The 21,534-nt window shown below is 43.2% G+C and overlaps 1 protein-coding gene across 3 annotated transcripts in view; it reads left to right on the forward strand.

Annotated features, from left to right (window-relative positions):
• prpf40a (PRP40 pre-mRNA processing factor 40 homolog A) overlaps nucleotides 1–21,534 on the forward strand; it is an 81,701-nt gene that overhangs the window by 38,353 nt on the left and 21,814 nt on the right. For all 3 annotated transcript variants that reach the window (XM_070875633.1, XM_070875632.1, XM_070875634.1), the window contains 3 exons: nucleotides 9,542–9,706; nucleotides 13,701–13,809; nucleotides 13,937–14,087. In XM_070875633.1, the coding sequence (XP_070731734.1) occupies nucleotides 9,542–9,706; nucleotides 13,701–13,809; nucleotides 13,937–14,087 (425 nt within the window). The remainder of the gene's footprint in view (nucleotides 1–9,541; nucleotides 9,707–13,700; nucleotides 13,810–13,936; nucleotides 14,088–21,534) is intronic.

A 21,534-nucleotide genomic window follows, 5' to 3' on the forward strand; every position in this document is an offset into this window, starting at 1 on the left:
CATCCTCTCTGCATCTACCTTGTCGAGCCCCATCAGTATCTTATGTTTCAATAAGATCACCTCTCATTCTTCTGAACTCCAATGACTATAGTCCCAACCTACTCAACCTTTCTTCATAAGTCAACCCCTTCACCTCAGGAATCAACCTAGTGAACTTTCACTGAACTACCTCCAGTACAAGTATATCCCTCCTTAAATAAGGAGACCAAAACTGTACGCAATACTCTTGGTGTGGCCTCACCAATACCCTGTACAGTTGTAGCAGGACTTCTCTGCTTTATACTCTATCCCCTTTGCAATAAAGACCAACATTCCATTTGCCTTCCTGATTACTTGCTGTACCTGCATACTAACTTTTTGTGTTTCATGCACAAGGACCCCCAGGTCCCTCTGTACTGCAGCATTTTTTAATTTCTCTCCATTTAAATAATCATTTGCTTTTTTATTTTTTCTGCCAAAGAGGATAACTTCACACTTTGCCACTTTATACTCCATCTGCCAAATTTTTGCCCACTCACTTAGCCTGTCTATATCCCTTTGCAGATTTGTTGTCCTCCTTAAAACTTGCTTTCCCACCCATCTTTGTATTATCAGCAAACTTGGCTACATTACACTTGGTCCCTTCATCTCAATCATTAATATAGATTGTAAATAGTTGAGGCCCCAGCACTGATCGTTGTGGCACCCCACTAATTACTGTTTGCCAGCCAGATATCCCGACTCTCTGTTTTTTGTTAGTTAGCCAATTCTCTATCCATGCTAATATATTATCCCAACCCCGTGAGGTGCCATGTAAGAGACTCATAACAACGATCTGGGTGTGTGGAGTTAGGGGCCAGATAACAGAATGGATTTGAAAGATGGTTAAAAGAACAGTAAACAAATGGTTAAGGGAAGTTTCTCAAACTAGCAGAAAGGGGGAAGTGGTGTCCTGCAGGGATGTATGCTGGGACTACTTTCATAAAACCATGCTGACTCTGCATAACTGTATTATGTTTTTCCAAATGTCCTGCTACTGCTTCCTTAATAATCGACTCCAGCATTTTCCCAACGACAGATTTCACTGGCTCACTGGTCAAAAGTTTCCTGCTTTCTGTCTGCCTCCTTTTTTAAATAAGGGCATTACATATCACATTTGCGGTTTTCCAATTCGCTGGTACCTCACCAGAATCCAGGGAATTTTGGTAGATTGCAACCAATGCATCCACTATCTCTGCAGCCACTTCTTTTCGGACCCTATGCTGCAAGCTATCGGCTCCAGGGGACTTGTCCACCTTTAGTCCCATTATTTTACAGAGTACTTTTTGTTTAGTAATCGTAATTGTTTTAAGTTCCTCCCTCCCTATAGCCCCTTGATTATCCATCATTGGGATGTTTTTAGTGTCTTCTAGCGTAAAGACCGATACAAAATATTTGTTCAAAGCCTCTGCCATTTCCCTATTTTCTATTATTAATTCCCCATTCTCATCCTGTAAGGGACTAACGTTTACCTTAGCTACTCTCTCCCTTTTTATATACCTGTAGAAACTCTTACTATCTGTTTTTATATTTCTTTGCTAGTTTATTTTCATAATCTATCTTCCCTCTATTATTTTTTTAGTCAACCTTTGCTGGTTTTTAAAAGTTTCCCAATTCTTTGGCGTCCCATGAATCTTGGCCTCTTTGTATGCCATTGTTTTCAATTTGAGACCATCCTTTACTTCCTTAGTTAACCACGGATGGTTCTCCCTTCTCTTAAAGTCTTTTCTTCTCACTGGAATATATTTTTGTTTTAGAGTTATGAAATATCTTCTTAAATGCCTGCCACTGCTTATCAACCGTCTTACACTTTAATCTATTCTCCCAGTCCACTTTAGCCAACTCTGCCTTCATACCTTTGTAATCTTTATTTAAGATCAGGACACTGGTTTGAGATCCAACTTTCTCACCCTCCAATTGAATTAGAAACATAGAAAATGGGTGCAGGAGTAGGCCATTCGGCCCTTCGAGACTGCACCACCATTCAATAAAATCATGGCTGACCATTCACCTCAGTACTCCTTTCCTGCTTTCTCTCCATACCCCTTGATCCCTTTAGCCGTAAGGGCCATATCGAACTCCCTCTTGAATATATCCAATGAACTGGCATCAACAACTCTCTGCGGCAGGGAATTCCACAGCTTAACAACTCTCTGTGTGAAAAAGTTTCTCCTCATCTCAGTCCTAAATGACCTACCCCTTATCCTTAGACTGTGTTCCCTGGTTCTGGACTTCCCCAACATCGGGAACATTCTTCTCGCATCTAACCTGTCCAGTCCCGTCAGAATTTTATGTTTCTATGAGATCCCCTCTCATCCTTCTAAACTCCATTGAATACAGCCCAGTCGATCCAGTCTCGTCTCTTATATGTCAGTCCTGCCATCCCAGGAATCAGTTTGGTGAACCTTCGCTGCACTCCCTCAATAGCAAGAACATCCTTCCTCAGATTAGGAGACCAAAACTGAACACAATATTCTAGGTGAGGCCTCACCAAGGCCCTGTACAACTGCAGTAAGACCTCCCTGCTCCTATACCCAAATCTCCTAACTATGAAGGCCAACATACCATTTGCCTTCTTCATCGCCTGCTGTACCTGCATGTCAACTTTCAATGACTGATGTACCATGACACCCAGGTCTCGTTGCACCTCCCCTTTTCCTAATCTGCCGCCATTCAGATAATAATCTGCCTTCGTGTTTTTCCACCAAAGTGGATAACCTCACATTTATCCACATTATACTGCATCTGTCATGTATTTGCCCACTCACCTAACCTGTCCAAGTCACCCTGCAGCCTCTTAGCATCCACCTCACAGCTCACACCGCCACCCAGCTTAGTGTCATCTGTAAACTTGGAGATATTACACTCAATTGCCTCGTCTAAATCATTAATGTATATTGTAAATAGCTGGGGCCCCAGCACTGAACCTTCCGGCACCCCACTAGTCACTGCCTGCCATTCTGAAAAGGACCTGTTTATCCCAACTCTATGCTTCCTGTCTGCTAACCAGTTCTCTATCCACATCAGTACATTACCCCCAATGCCATATGCTTTAATTTTGCACACCAATCTTTTGTGTGGGACCTTATCAAAAGCCTTTTGAAAGTTCAAATACACCACATCCACTGGTTCTCCCTTGTCCACTGTACTAGTTACATCCTCAAAATTCCAGAAGATTTGTCAAGCTGATTTCCCTTTCATAAATCCATGCTGACTTGGACCGATCCTGTCACTGCTTTCCAAATGCGCTGCTATTTCATCCTTAATGATTGATTCCAACATTTTCCCCACTACTGATGTCAGGCTAACCGGTCTATAATTACCCGTTTTCTCTCTCCCTCCCTTTTTAAAAAGTGGTGTTACATTAGCTACCCTCCAGTCCATAGGAACTGATCCAGTGTCGATAGACTGTTGGAAAATGATCACCAATGCATCCACTATTTCTCGGGCCACTTCCTTAAGTACTCTGGGATGCAGACTATCAGGCCCCGGGGATTTATTGGCCTTCAATCCCATCAATTTCCCGAACACAATTTCACTCCTAATAAGGATTTCCTTCAGTTCCTCCTTCTCACTAGACCCTCGGTCCCCTAGTATTTCCAGAAGGTTATTTGTGCCTTCCTTCGTGAAGACAGAACCAAAGTATTTGTTCAACTGGTCTGCCATTTCTTTGTTCCCCATTATAAATTCACCTGAATCTGACTGCAAGGGACCTATGTTTGTCTTCACTAATCTTTTTCTCTTCACATATCTATAGAAGCTTTTGCAGTCGGTTTTTATGTTCCCAGCAAGCTTCCTCTCATACTCTATTTCCCCCCTCCTAATTAGACCCGTTGTCCTCCTCTGCTGAATTCTAAATTTCTCCCAGTCCTCAGGTTTGCTGCTTTTTCTGGCCAATTTATATGCCTCTTCCTTGAATCTAACACTATCCTTAATTTCCCCTGTTAGCCACGGTTGAGTCACCTTACCCATTTTATTTTTAATCCAGACAGGAATGTACAATTGCTGAAGTTCATCCATGTGATCTTTAAATGTTTGCCATTGCCTATCCACAGTCAACCCTTTAAGTATCATTCGCCAGTCTATTCTAGCCAATTCACATCTTATACCATCGAAGTTACCTTTCCTTAAGTTCAGGACCCTAGTCTCTCAATTAACTGTGTCACTCTCCATCTTAATAAAGAGCTCTACCATATTATTGTCACTCTTCCCCAAGGGGCCTCGCACAACAAGATTGCTAATTAGTCCTTTCTCATTACACATCACCCAGTTTAGGATGGCCAGCCCTCTAGTTGGTTCGTCGACATATTGGTCTAGAAAACCATCCCTAATACACGCCAGGAAATCCTCCTCCACTGCATTGCTACCAGTTTGGTTAGCCCAATTTATATGTAGATTAATGTCGCCCATAACTGCTGTACCTTTATTGCACGCATCCCTAATTTCTTGTTTGATGCTGTCCCCAACCTCACTACTACTGTTTGGTGGTCTGTACACAACTCACACTAGCGTTTTCTGCCCTTTGGCATTTCGTAGCTCCACCCATACCGATTCCACATCATCCAAGCTAATGTCCTTCCTTACTATTGTGTTAATTTCCTCTTTAACCAGCTATGCCACCCCACCTCCTTTTCCTTTCTGTCTATCCTTCCTGAATGTTGAATACCCCTGGATGTTGAGTTCCCAGCGTTGGTCACCCTGGAGCCATGTCTCCGTGATGCCAATTATATCATATTTGTTAATTGCTGCTTGCGCAGTTAATTTGTCCACCTTATTCCGAACACTCTTCGCATTGAGGCACAGTGCCTTCAGGCTTGTCTTTTTAACGCAATTTGCCTCTTCAGAATTTTGCTGTAATGTGGCCCTTTTTGCTTTTTGCCTTAGGTTTCTTTGCCCTCCACTTCTACTTTTCTTCTTTGTATCTTTTGCTTCTGCCCCCATTCTACTTCCCTGGGGGTCCTTGTGCATGATCCAAAAGGTTAGTTTGCAAGTGCAGCACGTAATCAGGAAGGCGAATGGAATGTTGGCCTTCATTGCGAGAGGGATGGAGTACAAAAGCAGGGAGGTCCTGCTGCAACTGTATAAGGTATTGGTAAGGCCGCACCTGGAGTACTGCGTGCAGTTTTGGTCACCTTACTTAAGGAAGGATATATTAGCTTTGGAAGAGGTACAGAGACGATTCACTAGGCTGATTCCAGAAATGAGGGGTTACCTTATGATGATAGATTGAGTAGACTGGGTCTTTACTTGTTGGAGTTCAGAAGGATGAGGGGTGATCTTATAGAAACATTTAAAATCATGAAAGGGCTAGACAAGATAGAGGCAGAGAGGTTGTTTCCACTGATAAGGTAGACTAGAACGAGGGGGCACAGCCTCAAAATATGGAGGAGCCAATTTAAAACCGAGCTGAGAAGGAATTTCTTCTCTCAGAGGGTTGTGAATCTGTGGAATTCTCTGCCCAAGGAAGCAGTTGAGGCTAGCTCATTGAATGTTTTCAAATCACAGATAGATAGATTTTTAACCAATAAGGGAATTAAGGGTTACGGGGAGAGGGCGGGTAAGTGGAGCTGAGTCCACGGCCAGATCAGCCATGATCTTATTGAATAGCGGAGCAGGCTCGAGGGGCTAGATGGCCTACTCCTGTTCCTAATTCTTATGTTCTTATGTCTTCCTGCATAGGGGTTCCTACCCCATGGCATATTAGTTTAACCCCTCCCCAACAGCACTGGCAAACACTCCTCCAAGGACATTGGTTCCGATCCTGCCCAGGTGCAGACCGTTCGGTTTGTACTGGTCCCACCTCCCCTAGAACCGGTTCCAATGTCCCAGGAGTTTGAATCCCTCTCTTCTGCACCACTTCTCAAGCCACGTATTCATCTGAGCTATCTTGCTATGCCTGCTCTGACTAGCACGTGGCACTGGTAGCAATCCTGAGATTACTACCTTTGAGGTCCTACTTTTTAAATTTAGCTCCTAGCTCCCTAAATTCGTCTTGTTGGACCTCATCCCGTTTTTTACCTATATCGTTGGTACCTATATGCACCACAACAACTGGCTGTTCACCCTCCGCCTTCAAAATGTCCGCAACCGCTCCAAGACATCCTTGACCCTTGCACCAGGGAGGCAACATACCATCCTGGAGTCTCGATTGTGGCCGCAGAAACGCCTATCTATTCCCCTTACAGTAGAATGCCCTACCACTATAGCTCTCCCACTCTTTTTCCTGCCCTCCTGTGCAGCAGAACCACCCATGGTGCCATGAACTTGGCTGCTGCTGCTCTCCTCTGATGAGTCATCCCCCTCAACAGTACCCAAAGCGGTGTATCTGTTTTGCGGGGGGATGACCGCAGGGGACCCCTGCACTACCTTCCTTCCACTGCTCTTCCTGTTGTTCACCCATCCCCTATCTGGCTATGTACCCTTTACCTGTGGTGTGGCCAACTTGCTAAATGTGCTGTGATCACTCTTTCCTAGAGGATCCTTTACTAGGAGATCATCTATTAATCCTGTCTCATTACACAGTACCAGATCTAAGATCACCTGCTCCCTGGTTGGTTCTGCAACGTATTGTTTAAGGAAACCATCCTGGGTACACTCTATGAACTCATCCTCAAGGCTACCTTGGCTAATTTGATTTGTTCAATCAATATGAAGATTAAAGACACCCATGATTATTGCCGTTCCTTTCTTACAAGCCTCCATTATTTCTTGATTTATACTCTGTGCAACAGTGTGGTTACTGTTTGGGGGGGCCTGTAGACTACTCCCACCAGTGACTTCTTCCCCTTATTATTTCTTATCTCCACCCAAACTGATTCCACATCTTGATCTTCTGAGCCACTATCATTCCTCACTACTGCACTGATCTCATCCTTTATTAACAGAGCTACCCCACCTCCTTTTCTTTTCTGTCTATCCTTCCAAATTGTCAAATACTCCTGAATATTCAGTTCCCAGCCTTGATCACCTTGCAACTACGTCTCTGTAATCGCTATCAGATCATACTCATTTATATCTATTTGTGCCGTCGACTCATCTATCTTGTTATGAATGCTGTGTGACTTCAGAAAAAGAGCTATTAATTTTTTTTTAACCGTTTTTCCCTGCTTTAACCCCACTTTTTGTTGCACTCTTATTTTTATACATTCTGTCCCTTCCTGTTACACTTTGGTTATCATTTTCCCCCACTGCTATCCTGGTCTATTGCCTTCTCGTTGCTCTTTGACTTTTTAAATTTCCGCTCACCTGAAGCCTTCCCCCCCCGACTATTTAGTTTAAAGCTCTCTCTACAGCCCTTGTTATTTAATTCGGCAGGACGCTAGTCCCAGCATGGTTCAAGTGGACCGCGTCCCAATGGAACAGCTCCCCCTTGCCCCAGTACTGGTGCCAGTGCCCCATGAACCAAAACCCATTTCTCCCACACTAGTCTTTGAGCCATGTGTTCATCTCTCTCAACTTATTTACCCTATGCAAATTTGCTCATGGCTCAGGTAGTAATCCAGAGATTATTACCTTTGTGGTTCTGCTTTTTAATTTAGCCCCTAGCTGCTCATACTCCCTCAGCAGAACCTCTTTCTTTGTTCTATCTATGTCATGGACCACGACAACTGGATCTTCCCCCTCCCATTCCAGCCCAGAGATGTCCTTAACCCTGGCACCGGGCAGACAACACAGTCTTTGGGACTCCAGCTCTCGGCTGCAGAGAACTATACTGTCCCCTACCACTACAACATTCCCCCCACTTGAATGGCCCCCAGTACCACGGTGCTGTGGTCAGTTTGCTCATCCTCCCTGCATTCATTGCTGTCGTCCACACAGGGAGTAAGAGCCTCGTACCTGTTGGACAAGAGCAAGGGCTGAGGCTCCTCAATCACTACCTCCTGGCTCCCCATACCTGCCTCACGTAGTCACACCCTCCTGTCCCTGACCATGGACCAAATTTGAATTCATTAATCTAAGGGTTGTAACTGCCTCCTGAAACAGTGTCCAGGTAACTCTTCCCCCTCCCTGATGTGTCACAGTGTCAGCAGCTCTGACTCCAGCTCATCAACGTGGGGCCGAAGTTCCTCGAGTTGCCAACACTTACTGCAGATGTGGCCGCCGTGGACCTCAATGGAGCCCACCAGCTCCCACATGCAGCAGCAATGACACATCACCTGCCCTGCCATCTCTAGTGCATTTAATTAATTACGTTTTCACATTTTGAAAGTTCAAATTTTTAATCCCGGCTCTTAATTTCAACCAATGCCCAAGAAAAAAAGGGAGAAATACAGACCAACCAATCACTTACCTGCTTTCCTGCGACGTCACACCTCAATTCTTTTTACTTCTTGTCTACCGATGTCAGTTGGTGCTGGTTGGGCTGGCTCCCCTTACCTCTGCTCCGATTGGCTGCTGGCGGTATTTTGCCCCGGCTCCTGCCCGCGCTCCCCTTATCTCTGCTCCGATCAGTTGCTGGTCTCGCCGTATTTTTATCATTAAAATATTCTACATCAACGACTGTATGTGAATTTAATGTTTATTTTTCTCTTTACCCCCTCCAAACTATCAACTTCCAGTTTTCCAGTTTGATTGTTTCTTTCTCTCAGCACATAACATCATCCTAACAAAAAGTTTGTATGCAGGTACATCAAGTAATTATACAGGCAAATGGAATGTTGGTCTTTATTACAAAGGGGATGCAGTATAAAAGTAGCGAAGTCCTGCTACACCTGCACAGGGCATTGATAAGACCATACCTGGAGTACTGTGTACAGTTTTACTCTCCTTATTTAAGGAAGGATATACTTGTATTGGAGGCAGTTCAGAGAAGGTTCACGAGGTTGATTCCTGAGATGAAAGGGTTGTAATATGAAGAAAGGTTGATTAAGTTGGGCCGATACTCATTGGAGACTGAGAGGTGATCTTATTGAAATGTATAAGATTCTGAGGGGGCTTGACAGGGTAGATGCAGAGAGGATGTTTCCCCTCGAGGGGAAACTAGGGGGCATCGTTTCAGAATAAGGGGTCACCCATTTACAATGGAAATGAGGAGGAATTTCTTCTCTGAGGGTCGTGAATCTTTGGAATTCTTTACCCCAGAGAGCTGCGGAGGCTGTGTCATTGAATGTATTTAAGGTGGGGATAGACAGATTTTTGAACAATAACGGAATCGAGGGTTATGGGGAGTGGGCAGGGAAGTGGAGTTGAGGCCAGGATTTTATTGAATGGCAGAGCAGGCTCGAGGGGCCACATGGCCTACTATTTGTTATGTGTGGATACCTGTTCAGTTAATCTACTTATTTTCAATTATTTTATTTTTGTCTGATATTAAAAATTTTTATTAGAGATGTTTTTAAATTTTGATGGTAAGAATCACTATTTTTAATACTAATCTGCCCAAAATATGAAATGTGCTGTTTCGATTATTTTGCAATCTTCGTGGATTGGTTTGTTAAACTCATTGTTCTGGTGGTATCTTGTATTTTAATTTCTTCACCACTGTTTCCCAATTGTAACCAGTCTTTTTCTTTGAACCATGCAGTGCATTACCAAAACTAAGTGAAAAGAAGCAAGCATTTAATGCATATAAAATACAGACTGAAAAAGAGGAGAAGGAAGAAGCTAGGCTCCGCTATAAAGAAGCAAAAGAAAACTTTCAGCGATTTCTTGAAAACCATGAAAAAATGACATCTACTACCAGATACAGGTACAGATATTTCTATCACGATTATGTAAAAATTTATCAAATACTAAGTCATAATGGTAATCCGACAGATCAGTTCTATCTATACTGTTTGTCATTTTCGCAGTACTGTGCAGTTCCTTATCCTGAATAAGGCGCATGTTTTTTGTTATAAATACTGCTTTGTAATCTTGTTGACTGGTAATGAAGAGATGTTTATTCCCATTTGGCTAAGGAAGCTGCCTAATGGTTATGTACATCTGTTCCGTGATTTGGTTAACATCAATTCATTCTATATTCACATAAACCAATGGCTCTGCAAAATGTTAGAATGTTGATTGAACCTTCAGTAACTTGAAAAGTAGCTGAAAGGAAGAAAATTAGTCGAATTAAAATACATTTTTAAAGAAGATTATTCTAAATGTAAATAATTAGCAAATCAATTCCCTAAACCCTCCCTCCACGTCAGCAGGGAAAAATGACAGACGCTGTAGTTGTAATGTTTTTCATCATCCCACATAATGGCCTATGTAACTGGGGATCATACTGCAGGTAGGCAGGAATATGAAACTGCCGTTACTTCATTCAGTTTATGATAGAATTGTGATCTAGATGAGGTACTGGAATTGCTACTTTGCTTGTAGTATATTTTAAAAAATGCTTGACAGTTTCCTGTCAATCAATTTTGGTAGTATTATCAATTCTACCAAAAATGATGAAATTAAGGAACACAGTTCTTTTGTTCACTAACATTTTGCTAAAATGTCACGTGTTTTACGCTTTAAAACTCGGGTCAGTGTTCATTTAGAAAATGTGTGTAAGTGCTGATTTCATTGCTAACTTGAAGATGACTAGTTGCCACGTGAATTAACCTTCGTTTAGGTTTGGTGTCAAGTATCCTCAGCTTTTTATACTTTTGTCATGCGATATCCCAGTTACATTAGTAGATGGTAGAGTCTGTAATAGGATTGCATAGAAACCTGTCAAATAAACAAAGAGGCCTTTTTTGTTCTTAATTTGGAAAGACATTTTTATGTTTATTTTTCGTTTTTGAGTTTGAGAAATTATGGCAATTAGAGAACCCATGCATCTATCTTTGTAATTGTAGCAAGTAAAGTTGGAGGCATCTATGATGGAACTTTCGATGAAAAGCTTTAATGCGTAATTATTATTTAATAGCATGTCACCGCCACCAGGTGGTGGTAGATGTTTGCTGAAGAAAATGCAAAGTAGCTATTGCACACCTGTTAAAGTTGATGGAGAAAATCAGTCCAATAAACAAAAACTAGATTTCAGTTTATTCATTACTGTACAATTTTTTTCAGTTTACTAGATCTAGTAAAACCTTACTCAAGATTATCTATGCCACTGAATGGATTTTTAGTGTAACGGTATTTTATTTGTTGGTATAAATGCATGAGAAGGTGCATGTAGAATGTAATTTTAGCATTCTACTTTTGTCGGCAACTGCAATATTTGTTTAACAAAATGACTCGTGAATGCCCATGTGACCAATTAAGACATGGAATCTTTCTTCGTATTTTCTTTGGGCAGTTACAATCATTGGTTGCCTCGGTTATGGACAATGTTACTTGTGTTGATTTTAATTAAATATTGCAGTAAGCTTTGACTCTCTACAGTCTGAAGTATTTTTCCATGTTAATTTAAATATATGAATTTGTTCATTGACCTTTTTAGGGATATGGGGGAGAAATTCGGGAGAATCCCATTTGGGGCGCTAACTTTTAAAAGTAGAAAAGATTAGCGGCAGATGCTAATCTTTGCTACTTTAAAAAAAAAAAGTTCAGGGGTAGCGCTCCAGGAAGGAAGTGGAGTGCTAAATCCGGCGCTCCCCTTCCTTCCTGGAGCGCAAGAGGCAGCAGGCGGGGCGGTATGTTGAGTAGCACACTGGGCCGTGCAGCGCTGCCGTGTTCAACAGCTTCTTCCCTCCCTTAAAGGGAATGGCCAACGTGCAGGCTCTGCCAAATAAAAACATAACTTCTCCCTGACGGCAACCGCGATCAGCCCGATGCACTAAAGCAGAGTGCCGGGCTGATCGATCGCAGGCAAAGAAGAGTGGCAACAAACCTGAAAGCGGGTAAATTTTTTTCAATTAACTCGACCACCTCTTCTTTAATCATTGTCCCCGAAGAGCCCAGCCACCTCCTGCAGATGGACGCCGCCTCCAGCTGCTGGTGTTTTCGCCCGGCAATGCTGCAGGGGGTGGAACCCGGGTCCGGGGCAATGCGCACGGTGATGGCGTAACGATCTCCGGCCGAAGGAGATCAGGGCGCAAATCTCCTGCCAAATATGCCGATAGTCAACGTTATTGCCATGCCTGGTTAACGCCCAGTTATCGTCCCCGTCCCCCCCCCTCCCGAAGCGATAATGGAAGACATTGAGGGGCCAATTTTTTTAGCCACACTTTCTTAACCAGGTCATTCAAATATTCCCTAAATTAATTGATTCCTTCCTGTTCAAACACTTAAAATGAGGTCTGGGTGTAACCAGCTAAATAATATTGTTTGGCAACTAAGTATAGCTGTCAATTTTCCATTGGTGCACTACTGAAACAAAGCAGAAATCTCTCTCCTGATATTGTCACTCTCCATGGCCAATATGTACGGCTGAGCAAACAGTGCTGTATGGAGTTGTCATCACCTGAAAACTGTATCGACAGAGATTCAAAATTCTCTTTTCCAAAGAAATGCGGCAAGAAAAAAGCATCCGTTCTGGTTCTAATTTTATTGAATTGAAATTTTTTTTCTATTGCCTTTTTACTTGACTTCTGTGCAAACTAGCAATTATAACCAAAAATTGGGAGTTTGTAAACCACATTCATTTCTATTCTTGGGAGATTATTTTCACCATATTGGCCCAAACTTTGCTGTCAAAGGAATGGCGAGGCTAATCGCACTCACTGTTATTTATGTGCAAATACGACCGCAATTTCAGGCGAAAGCAGATGTGCGATTAAATGCAGAAATCGAAAGTTGCTGTCAGAGATGTCGTTGGCTTTGCGGAACCTCGCTGTCTGGCTTCCCATTCAAATGTATTGAGTGGCATGAAGTTCCTGTACTTGTACAGTAGATACAAAGTAAACTCACCACAGAAAGTTAAGTAACCAAGTCCAACCTTCCTGGCGCTGAAAATGTACTAAAGTATGGAGTTCAGGTTTTAATTGCTGTTGGAGTTTAGATTTTTTTTTTAAAACAAATTTAAAATATATATTTTTTTTACTTTTTCTTTCTCTTTTATCCTAATCAAATCTCTTTCATTCTCTCTATTTATCTTTCTGTACCTGATTTGACAATGAATTCATTCACTCTTAATTTATATTTCCTTCTCTGCCCTTGCACTATTAATTTCATATTGCTTCAATCTGATTGGTTATGGAGATACACAGTTGCTTGCTATGTTCACTCATTCGAAATGCTCTGTAGCGGGCACCGCGCCATTTCCATCTCGCACTTCTAGCAACTTGCAGGGCAAAACATTGTTGACATTAAACGGGCGCTGTTCATTGCTCTGCCACAGCAAATTTTGGGTCTTTTTTTAAAAAAAAAGGTTGGATCTGTTTTTCAAACATTCTCCTGATTTTTTCCCCTCTCTTTCCTGAAGTATTGACTCCTTGCTTGGGTACAGATCCAAAGGTACTAGTTATCCTCTGGTACTTTGCCCAAGTATCCATTGTTCAAGTGTGAGAGAGAGTCAGTTTGTTATTTGTCAAGTCTGCTCTCAGCCATGCGCACTCCTAGCATGAGTTGTTGGATATTAGCCAGGTGTGAGAACTCTGACTGACTGACCTTTCTTTAACCCAGAGGCACTGAGGCCAATTGTAGCACCTCTTATCACCGGTTTGGCTGACGTCGGCTAACACAGCACAAACCAAAGATTGAATGTAGAGCCTCCCTGGTCCATACAGCTCAGCTACTCACTGACGGAAATTGCTGAACCATGTTGATTTTTTTTGTGTTGTTTATGCATTTAAAAAAAAAACTGATTTGTAATGTTCCAGGAAAGCTGAACAGATGTTTGGAGAGAGTGAAGTATGGACTGCAGTTCCTGAGCGGGATCGGCAGGAGATCTATGAAGATGTTTTGTTTTTCCTGGCCAAAAAAGAAAAGGTTTGATTATTTAAGAAGTCATATAACAAGAAAAGCCATTTGACATCAGGTTTTATGCCTTTTGGTTTGTGTATTTGTATGTTCCATGCTTCAGTGATCAGTAAAGTCAACTTTTACCTGACTTCAGGAGCAAGCAAGGCAACTGAGAAAGAGAAACACCCAGGCATTGAAGAACATCCTCGACAACATGGCTAATGTAACTTACTGCACAACATGGTCAGAGGCACAGCAGTACCTAATGGATAATCCAACTTTTGCAGAAGATGAAGAGTTGCAAAGTAAGTTAATGTGTCAGAGCAAATTACAGATTGGAAGAGCTGAGAATAGTGATGTCCAATCTTTTGGAGCAGGGAGCTGGTTTGACATACCCACGACCATTGTGTGGGCCATATATGAGTCAAATACTTTGGGGGCCGGCAGAATCCTGATTAAACGATCACCTTTTATTTGAAGAAAACATTTGTACATTGAATAAACATTCGCACATCCCTTCACAATGTTTTGCAGATAAGATCTTGGCTTCATATTTACAACAAAACATACAGTTACTGAACAATCATTTGTTACATAACAGTATAGGCCAGTTTCTCGGTATGAAATCTGAACTTGCTCTGCTTTACAAGAGCTTTCATTTGTGTTGACAGTTTTGTCAACCAAAGGACATCTTGCAGGTGTTCAACTGTGAGACTTGAGCAGAAGTGGGACTGCTGCAGATTTATTTGTGAAAGGGTTTGTTTGCACATAAATGCGCTGCCAAGTAAAGACCGCATGCATGGCATCATTTCGCTACAAGCACCTCTGGCATATACTCTTAGAATGCTGGCACACCCAGCAGATTGAGCCTGCTCTGCACATGGTCATTGTGTGTTGTGTCGGGGTCCAGTCAGTTCCATTTCAACACTGACAGTAAGGGCATTTCTAAACAACTCGGGCAAGTGTTGACAATGGCTGGCAAATTCAAATGCTGGAGTCTTCATTCTCGATTTGTAATAGCTGCAGTACATCTGCAACACAAATGATGCATTCAATGTTGCCTTCACCTTTAGGGTAACAGTTATTCAGAATACAGCAAAAGGCAGCATAGGCTTTCATCAGTTGCCATCTCTTTGACAAATACCTTGAATTTGGTGTCTCCTTCAAGCAAGGTTGCAGCACCATTAGTGGTCAGGCTAGTAAGCTTGGCCTATGATTGTCTTCCAGATGCAAGAAGAAGCAAGGTTCTACTAAAAAATAAATTGAGTTCCTTTTCAATGTGGGAATTATCAACATACTGAGATTGATTTATACCTTTTGTGGTTTGCACGCAGATCAAAACAGAGTGTTCTTTGATTATGTTGAGGGAGTCGTCAATTCCTTTAACAAAAATGAGCAATTGATTAGTGTCCATGTCAGTGTTTCCAACCATAGCAAGGTTGTACCGCACTACTCTGGACCTTTTCAAACAGTTGTCTTGGGAACTCCTTAAACCGTTCCATTCTTCACTGAATTCTTCGGTGTGACGAGCTAATCTTGATGAAGACGCACAATTTCTGCCATGGTCTCCATGCACTGTTTCACAAAAATACCATGAGAGAAGCCTTTGCAATCATGTTTGATGCATCAAAACCAGCTCTCGGACCATGTCCACTGTATAAGTCTAGGCATGCTTGGAAACACGATGTTGCAGGGAGAGATACATTTTTAATTCATTGCCCTTTCCATGGTGCAAATCTCCCTTAAATATGCTCAACTTAGCCTTGTATTTGATCTTGTTCTGCTGTCACAAATTGTACTCTTAACTCCACACACTGTTGACAACACACACACACCCTTGCTTCTGTGTTGCACAAAAAAGTGCCAATTTACCCACCTGTCCTGAAAGACGCAGTCCTCAAAATCTGTTTTACTTAAAGTCCTGCGTAACATTTAAACCTATCAGTTTAGCTTATAAAAAGTAGCAATAGGATTTTCCAGGACTTTACTAATGTAGAAACATTCCTCTTCCCAGTGTTCACAGATTAAACATTTCACAATGAACCGTCTGTTAGTTCATGCTTTTTGCAGTCTGACACAATGTAACATGGAATAATTATCATCATCATCGTCGGCAGTCCCTTGAAATCGAGGAAGACTTGCTTCCATTCTCAAAGTGAGTTCTCAGGTGACTGAACAGTCCAATACGGGAACTACAGTCTCTGTCACAGTTGGGACAGTCGTTGAAGGAAAGGGTGGGTGGGGGGGCCTGGTTTGCCGCACGTTCCTTTCGCTGCCTGCGCTTGTTTTCTGCATGTTCTCGGCGACGAGACCTTGAGGTCTTCCGGATGCTCTTCCTCCATTTATGGCAGTCTTTGGTCAGGGATTCCCAGGTGCTGATGGGGATGTTGCACTTTATCAAGGAGGCTTTGAGGGTGTCCTTGAAACGTTTCCTCTGCCCACCTTCGGATCGCTTGTCGTGCAGGAGTCCTGAGTAGAGCGCTTGCTTTGGGAGTCTTGTGTCGGGCATGCGGACAGTGTGGCCCGCCCAATGGAGCTAGTCGAGTGCTTCGATGTTGGCCTGATCGAGAACACTGATGTTGGTGCGTCTGTCCTCCCAGGAGATTTGCAGGATCTTGCCAAGACATTGTTGGTACTTTTCCTGCGATTTGAGGTTTCTACTGTATATGGTCCATGTCTCTGAGCCATACAGGAGGGCGGGTATCACTACAGCCCTGCAGACCATCAGCTTGATGCCAGATTTGAGGACCTAGTCTTCGAACACTCTCTTACTCAGGTGACCGAAGGCTGTGCTGGCACACTGGAGGTGGTGTTGGACCTCGTCGTCGATGTCTGCCCTTGCTGATAGTAGGCTCCCGAGGTATGGAAAGTGGTCCATGTTGTCCAAGGCCACGCCGTGGATTTTGATAACCGGGAGCAGTGCTGTGTGGCGGGGTCAGGTTGGTGGAGGACTGTGACTGGGAACAGTTCTTGTGATTCACATGCTCGTCCTGTGTTTTGAAATTTTCTTTTATAAATTCTCTTCCCATAGAAACATAGAAAATAGGTGCAGGAGTAGGCCATTCAGCCCTTCGAGCCTCCACCACCATTCAATTAGATCATGGCTGATCATTCACCTCAGTACCCTTTCCTGCTTTCTCTCCATCCCCCTTGATCCCTTTAGCCATAAGGGCCATAACTAACTCCCTCTTGAATATATCTAATGAACTGGCATCAACAACTCTCTGCGATAGAGAATTCCACAGGTTAACAACTCTGAGTGAAGAAGTTTCTCCTCATCTCAGTCCTAAATGGGTTGCCCCTTATCCTTAGACCGTGTCCCCTGGTTCTGGACTTCCCCAACATCGGGAACATTCTTCCTGCATCTAACCTGTCCAGTCCCGTCAGAATTTTATATGTTTCTATGAGATCCCCCCTCATCCTTCTGAACTCCAATGAATAAAGGCCCAGTCGATCCAGTCTCTCCTCAAATGTCAGTCTTGCCATCCCAGGGATTAGTCTGGTGAACCTTCGCTGCACTCCTTCAATAGCAAGAACGTCCTTCCTCAGATTAGGAGACCAAAACTGAACACAATATTCCAGGTGAGGCCTCACCAAGGCCCTGTACAATTGCAGTAAGACCTCCCTGCTCCTATACTCAAATCCCCGAGCTATGAAGGCCAACATACCATTTGCTGCCTTTACCGCCTGCTGCACCTGTATGCCAACTTTCAATGACTGATGAACCATGACACCCAGGTCTCGTTGCACCTCCCCTTTTCCTAATCTGCCACCATTTAGATAATCTGTCTTCGCGTTTCTGCCCCCAAAGTGGATAACCTCACATTTATCCACATTATACTGCATTTGCCCACTCACCTAACCTGTCTAAGTCACCCTGCAGCCTCTTAGCATCCCCCTCACAGCTCACACTGCCACCCAATTTAGTGTCATCTGCAAACTTGGAGATATTACACTCAATTCCTTCATCCAAATCATTGATGTATATTGTAAAGAGCTGGCGTCCCAGCACTGAACCCGGCAGCACTCCACTAGTCACTGCCTGCCATTCTAAAAAGGACCCGTTTATCCCGACTCTCGGCTTCCTGTCTGCCAACCAGTTCTCTATCCAAGTCAGTATATTACCCACAATAACATGTGCATTGATTTTGCACACCAATCTCTTGTGTGGGGCCTTGTCAAAAGCCTTTTGAAAGTCCAAATACACCACATCCACTGGTTCTCCCTTGTCCACTCTACCAGTTATAGCCTCAAAAAATTCCAGAAGATTTGCCAAGCATGATTTCCCTTTCATAAATCCATGCTGACTTCGACCGATCCTGTCACTGCTTTCCAAATGTGCTGCCTTTTCATCCTTAATAATTGATTCCAGCATTTTCCCCACCACTGATGTCAGGCTCACCGGTCTATAATTACCTGCTTTCTCTCGCCCTCTCTTTTTTAAAAAAAAAAGTGTTGTTACATTAGCTACCCTCCAGTCCATAGGAACTGATCCCGAGTCGATAGACTGTTGGAAAATGATCACAAATGCATCCACTATTTCTCGGGCCACTTCCTTAAGTACTCTGGGATGCAGACTGTCAGGCCCTGGAGATTTATCGGCCTTCAATCCCATCAATTTCCCGCCTAATAAGGATATCCTTCAGTTCTTCCTTCTCACTGGACCCTCGTTCCCCTAGTATTTTCGAAGGTTATTTATGTCTTCCTTCGTGAAGACAGAACCAAAGTATTTGTTCAATTGGTCTGCCATTTCTTTGTTCCCCATTATAAATTCACCTGAACCCGATTGCAAGGGACCTATGTTTGTCTTTACTAACCTTTTTCTCTTCACATCTATAGAAGCTTTTGCAGTCAGTTTTTATGTTCCCATACTCTATTCGTACTCTATTTTCCCCCTCTTCTCGTACTCTATTTTCCCCCTCTTAATTAAACCCTTTGTCCTCTTCTGCTGAATTCTAAATTTCTCCCGGTCCTCAGGTTTGCTGCTTTTTCTGGCCAATTTATGTGCCTCTTCGTTGGATTTAACACTATCCTTAATTTCCCTTGTTAGCCACGGTTGTGCCACCTTCCCCCGTTTTATTTTTACTCCAGACAGGGATGTACAATTGCTGAAGTTCATCGTGTAATCTTTAAATGTTTGCCATTGCCTATCCACAGTCAACCCTTTAAGTATCATTTGCCAGTCTACTCTAGCCAATTCACGCCTCAAACCATTGAAATTACCTTTCTTTAAGTTCAGGACCCGAGTTTCTGAATTAACTGTGTCACTCTCCATCCTAATAAAGAATTCTACCATGTTATGGTCACTCTTCCCCCAAGGGGTCTCGCACAAGATTGCTCATTAGTCCTTTCTCATTACACATCATCCAGTCTAGGATGGCCAGCTCCCTGGTTGGTTCCTCGACATATTGGTCTAGAAAACCATCCCTAATGCACTCCAGGAAATCCTCCTCCACTGCATTGCTACCAGTTTGGTTAGCCCAATCAATATGTAGATTAAAGTCGCCCATGATAACTGCTGTACCTTTATTGCATGCATCCCTTGTTTCTTGTTTGATCCTGTCCCCAACCTTACTACTACTGTTTGGTGGTCTGTACACAACTCCCACTAGCTTTTTCTGCCCCTTCGTATTCCGCAGCTCCACCCATACCAATTCCACATCATCCAAGCTAATGTCCTTTCTTACTATTGCATTAATTTCCTCTTTATCCAGCAATGCCACCCCGCCTCCTTTTTCTTTCTGTCTATCCTTCCTAAATGTTGAGTACCCCTGGATGTTGAGTTCCCAGCTTTGGTCACCCTGAAGCCATGTCTCCGTGATGCCAATTACATCGTACCCATTAACTGCTATCTGCGCAGTTAATTCGTCCACCATATTCCGAATACTCCTCGCATTGAGGCAAAGAGCCTTCAGGCTTGTCTTTCTAACACACTTTGCCCCTTTAGAATTTTGCTGTAATGTGGCCCTTTTTGCTTTTTGCCTTGGGTTTCTCTGCCCTCCACTTTTACTTTTCTTCTTTCTATCTTTTGCTTCAGCCCCATTCTATTTCCCTCTTGTCTCCCTGCATAGGTTCCCATTCCCCTGCCATATTAGTTTAACTCCTCCCCAACAGCACTAGCAAACACTCCCCTCGGACATTGGTTCCGGTCCTGCCCAGGTGCAGACTGTCCGGTTTGTACTGGTCCCACCTCCCCCAGAACCAGTTCCAATGTTCCAGGAATTTGAATCCCTCCCTGCTGCACCACTCCTCAAGCCACGTATTCATCTGAGCTATGCTGCGATTCCTACTCTGACTAGCACGTGGCACTGGTAGCAATCCTGAGATTATTACTTTTGAGGTCCCACTTTTTAATTTAGCTCCTAGCTCCCTAAATTCATCTTGTAGGACCTCGTCCCTTTTTTTTACCCATATCTTTGGTACCTATATGCACCACGACAACTGGCTTTTCAGAATGCCCTGCACCCGCTCCGAGACATCCTTGACCCTTGTACCAGATGGCAACATACCATCCTGGAGTCTCGGTTGTGGCCGCAGAAACGTCTATCTATTCCCCTTACAATTGAATCCCCTATCACTATAGCTCTCCCACTCTTTTTCCTGCCCTCCTGTGCAGCAGAGCCACCCACGGCGCCATGAACTTGGCTGGCTGCCTTCGTGTTTTTGCCACCAAAGTGATAACCTCACATTTGTCCACATTATACTGCATCTGCCATGCATTTGCCCACTCACCTAACCTGTCCAAGTCACCCTGCAGCCTCTTAGCATCCTTCTCACAGCTCACACCACCACCCAGCTTCGTGTCATCTGCAAACTTGGAGATATTACACTTAATTCCTTCATCTAAATCATTGATGTACATTGCAAATAGCTGGCGTCCTAGCACTGAGCCCTGCGGCACCCCACTAGTCACTGCCTGCCATTCTGAAAGGACCCGTTTATCCCGACTCTTTACTTCCTGTCTGCCAACCAGTTCTCTTTCCACGTCAGTACATTACCCTCAATAACGTGCTTTAATTTTGCACACCAATCTTTATGTGGGATCTTGTCAAAAGCCTTTTGAAAGTCCAAATACACCACATCACTGGTTCTCCCTTGTCCACTCTACTAGTTACATTCTCAAAAAATTCTAGAAGATTTGTCAAGCATTATTTCCCTTTCATAAATCCATGCTGACTTGGACCGATCCTGTCACTGCTTTCCAAATGGGCTGTTATTTCATCCTCAATGATTGATTCCAACATTTTCCCCACTACTGATGTCAGGCTAACTACCCGTTTTCTCTCTCCCTCCTTTTTTAAAAAGTGGTGTTACATTAGCTACCCTCCAGTCCATAGGAACTGATCCAGAGTCGATAGACTGTTGGAAAATGATCACCAATGCATCCACTATTTCTAGGGCCACTTCCTTAAGTACTCTGGGATGCAGACTATCAATGTATACTATTGATGCATACTAGAAATATAACCATGTAGAAAACTTAGGTTTTAAATTTCCACGTGACTCTCAGAACCTTTAGACAAAATACTTGCAGAAATCAGTATTTGAGAGACTTTTCGCTGTTTTACTTTTATACCGACATGAAAAATCCAGTCCACTCACCAAGCTAAAAATGTAAGCCTACCATACATTAAAGATCCAAGCTGTCCAAACAAAATCTCACCCCATCTACCTCTATACGCAGTGGGACCAAAATTGGTGGATTTACCGTTCGCTGCCACCGAGTTTTCTGAGCGGTCTCCCCTCTGAGCG

This window comes from Pristiophorus japonicus, chromosome 3 (assembly GCF_044704955.1).
Source record: "Pristiophorus japonicus isolate sPriJap1 chromosome 3, sPriJap1.hap1, whole genome shotgun sequence".
In the NCBI taxonomy this organism is placed as follows: domain Eukaryota; kingdom Metazoa; phylum Chordata; class Chondrichthyes; family Pristiophoridae; genus Pristiophorus; species Pristiophorus japonicus.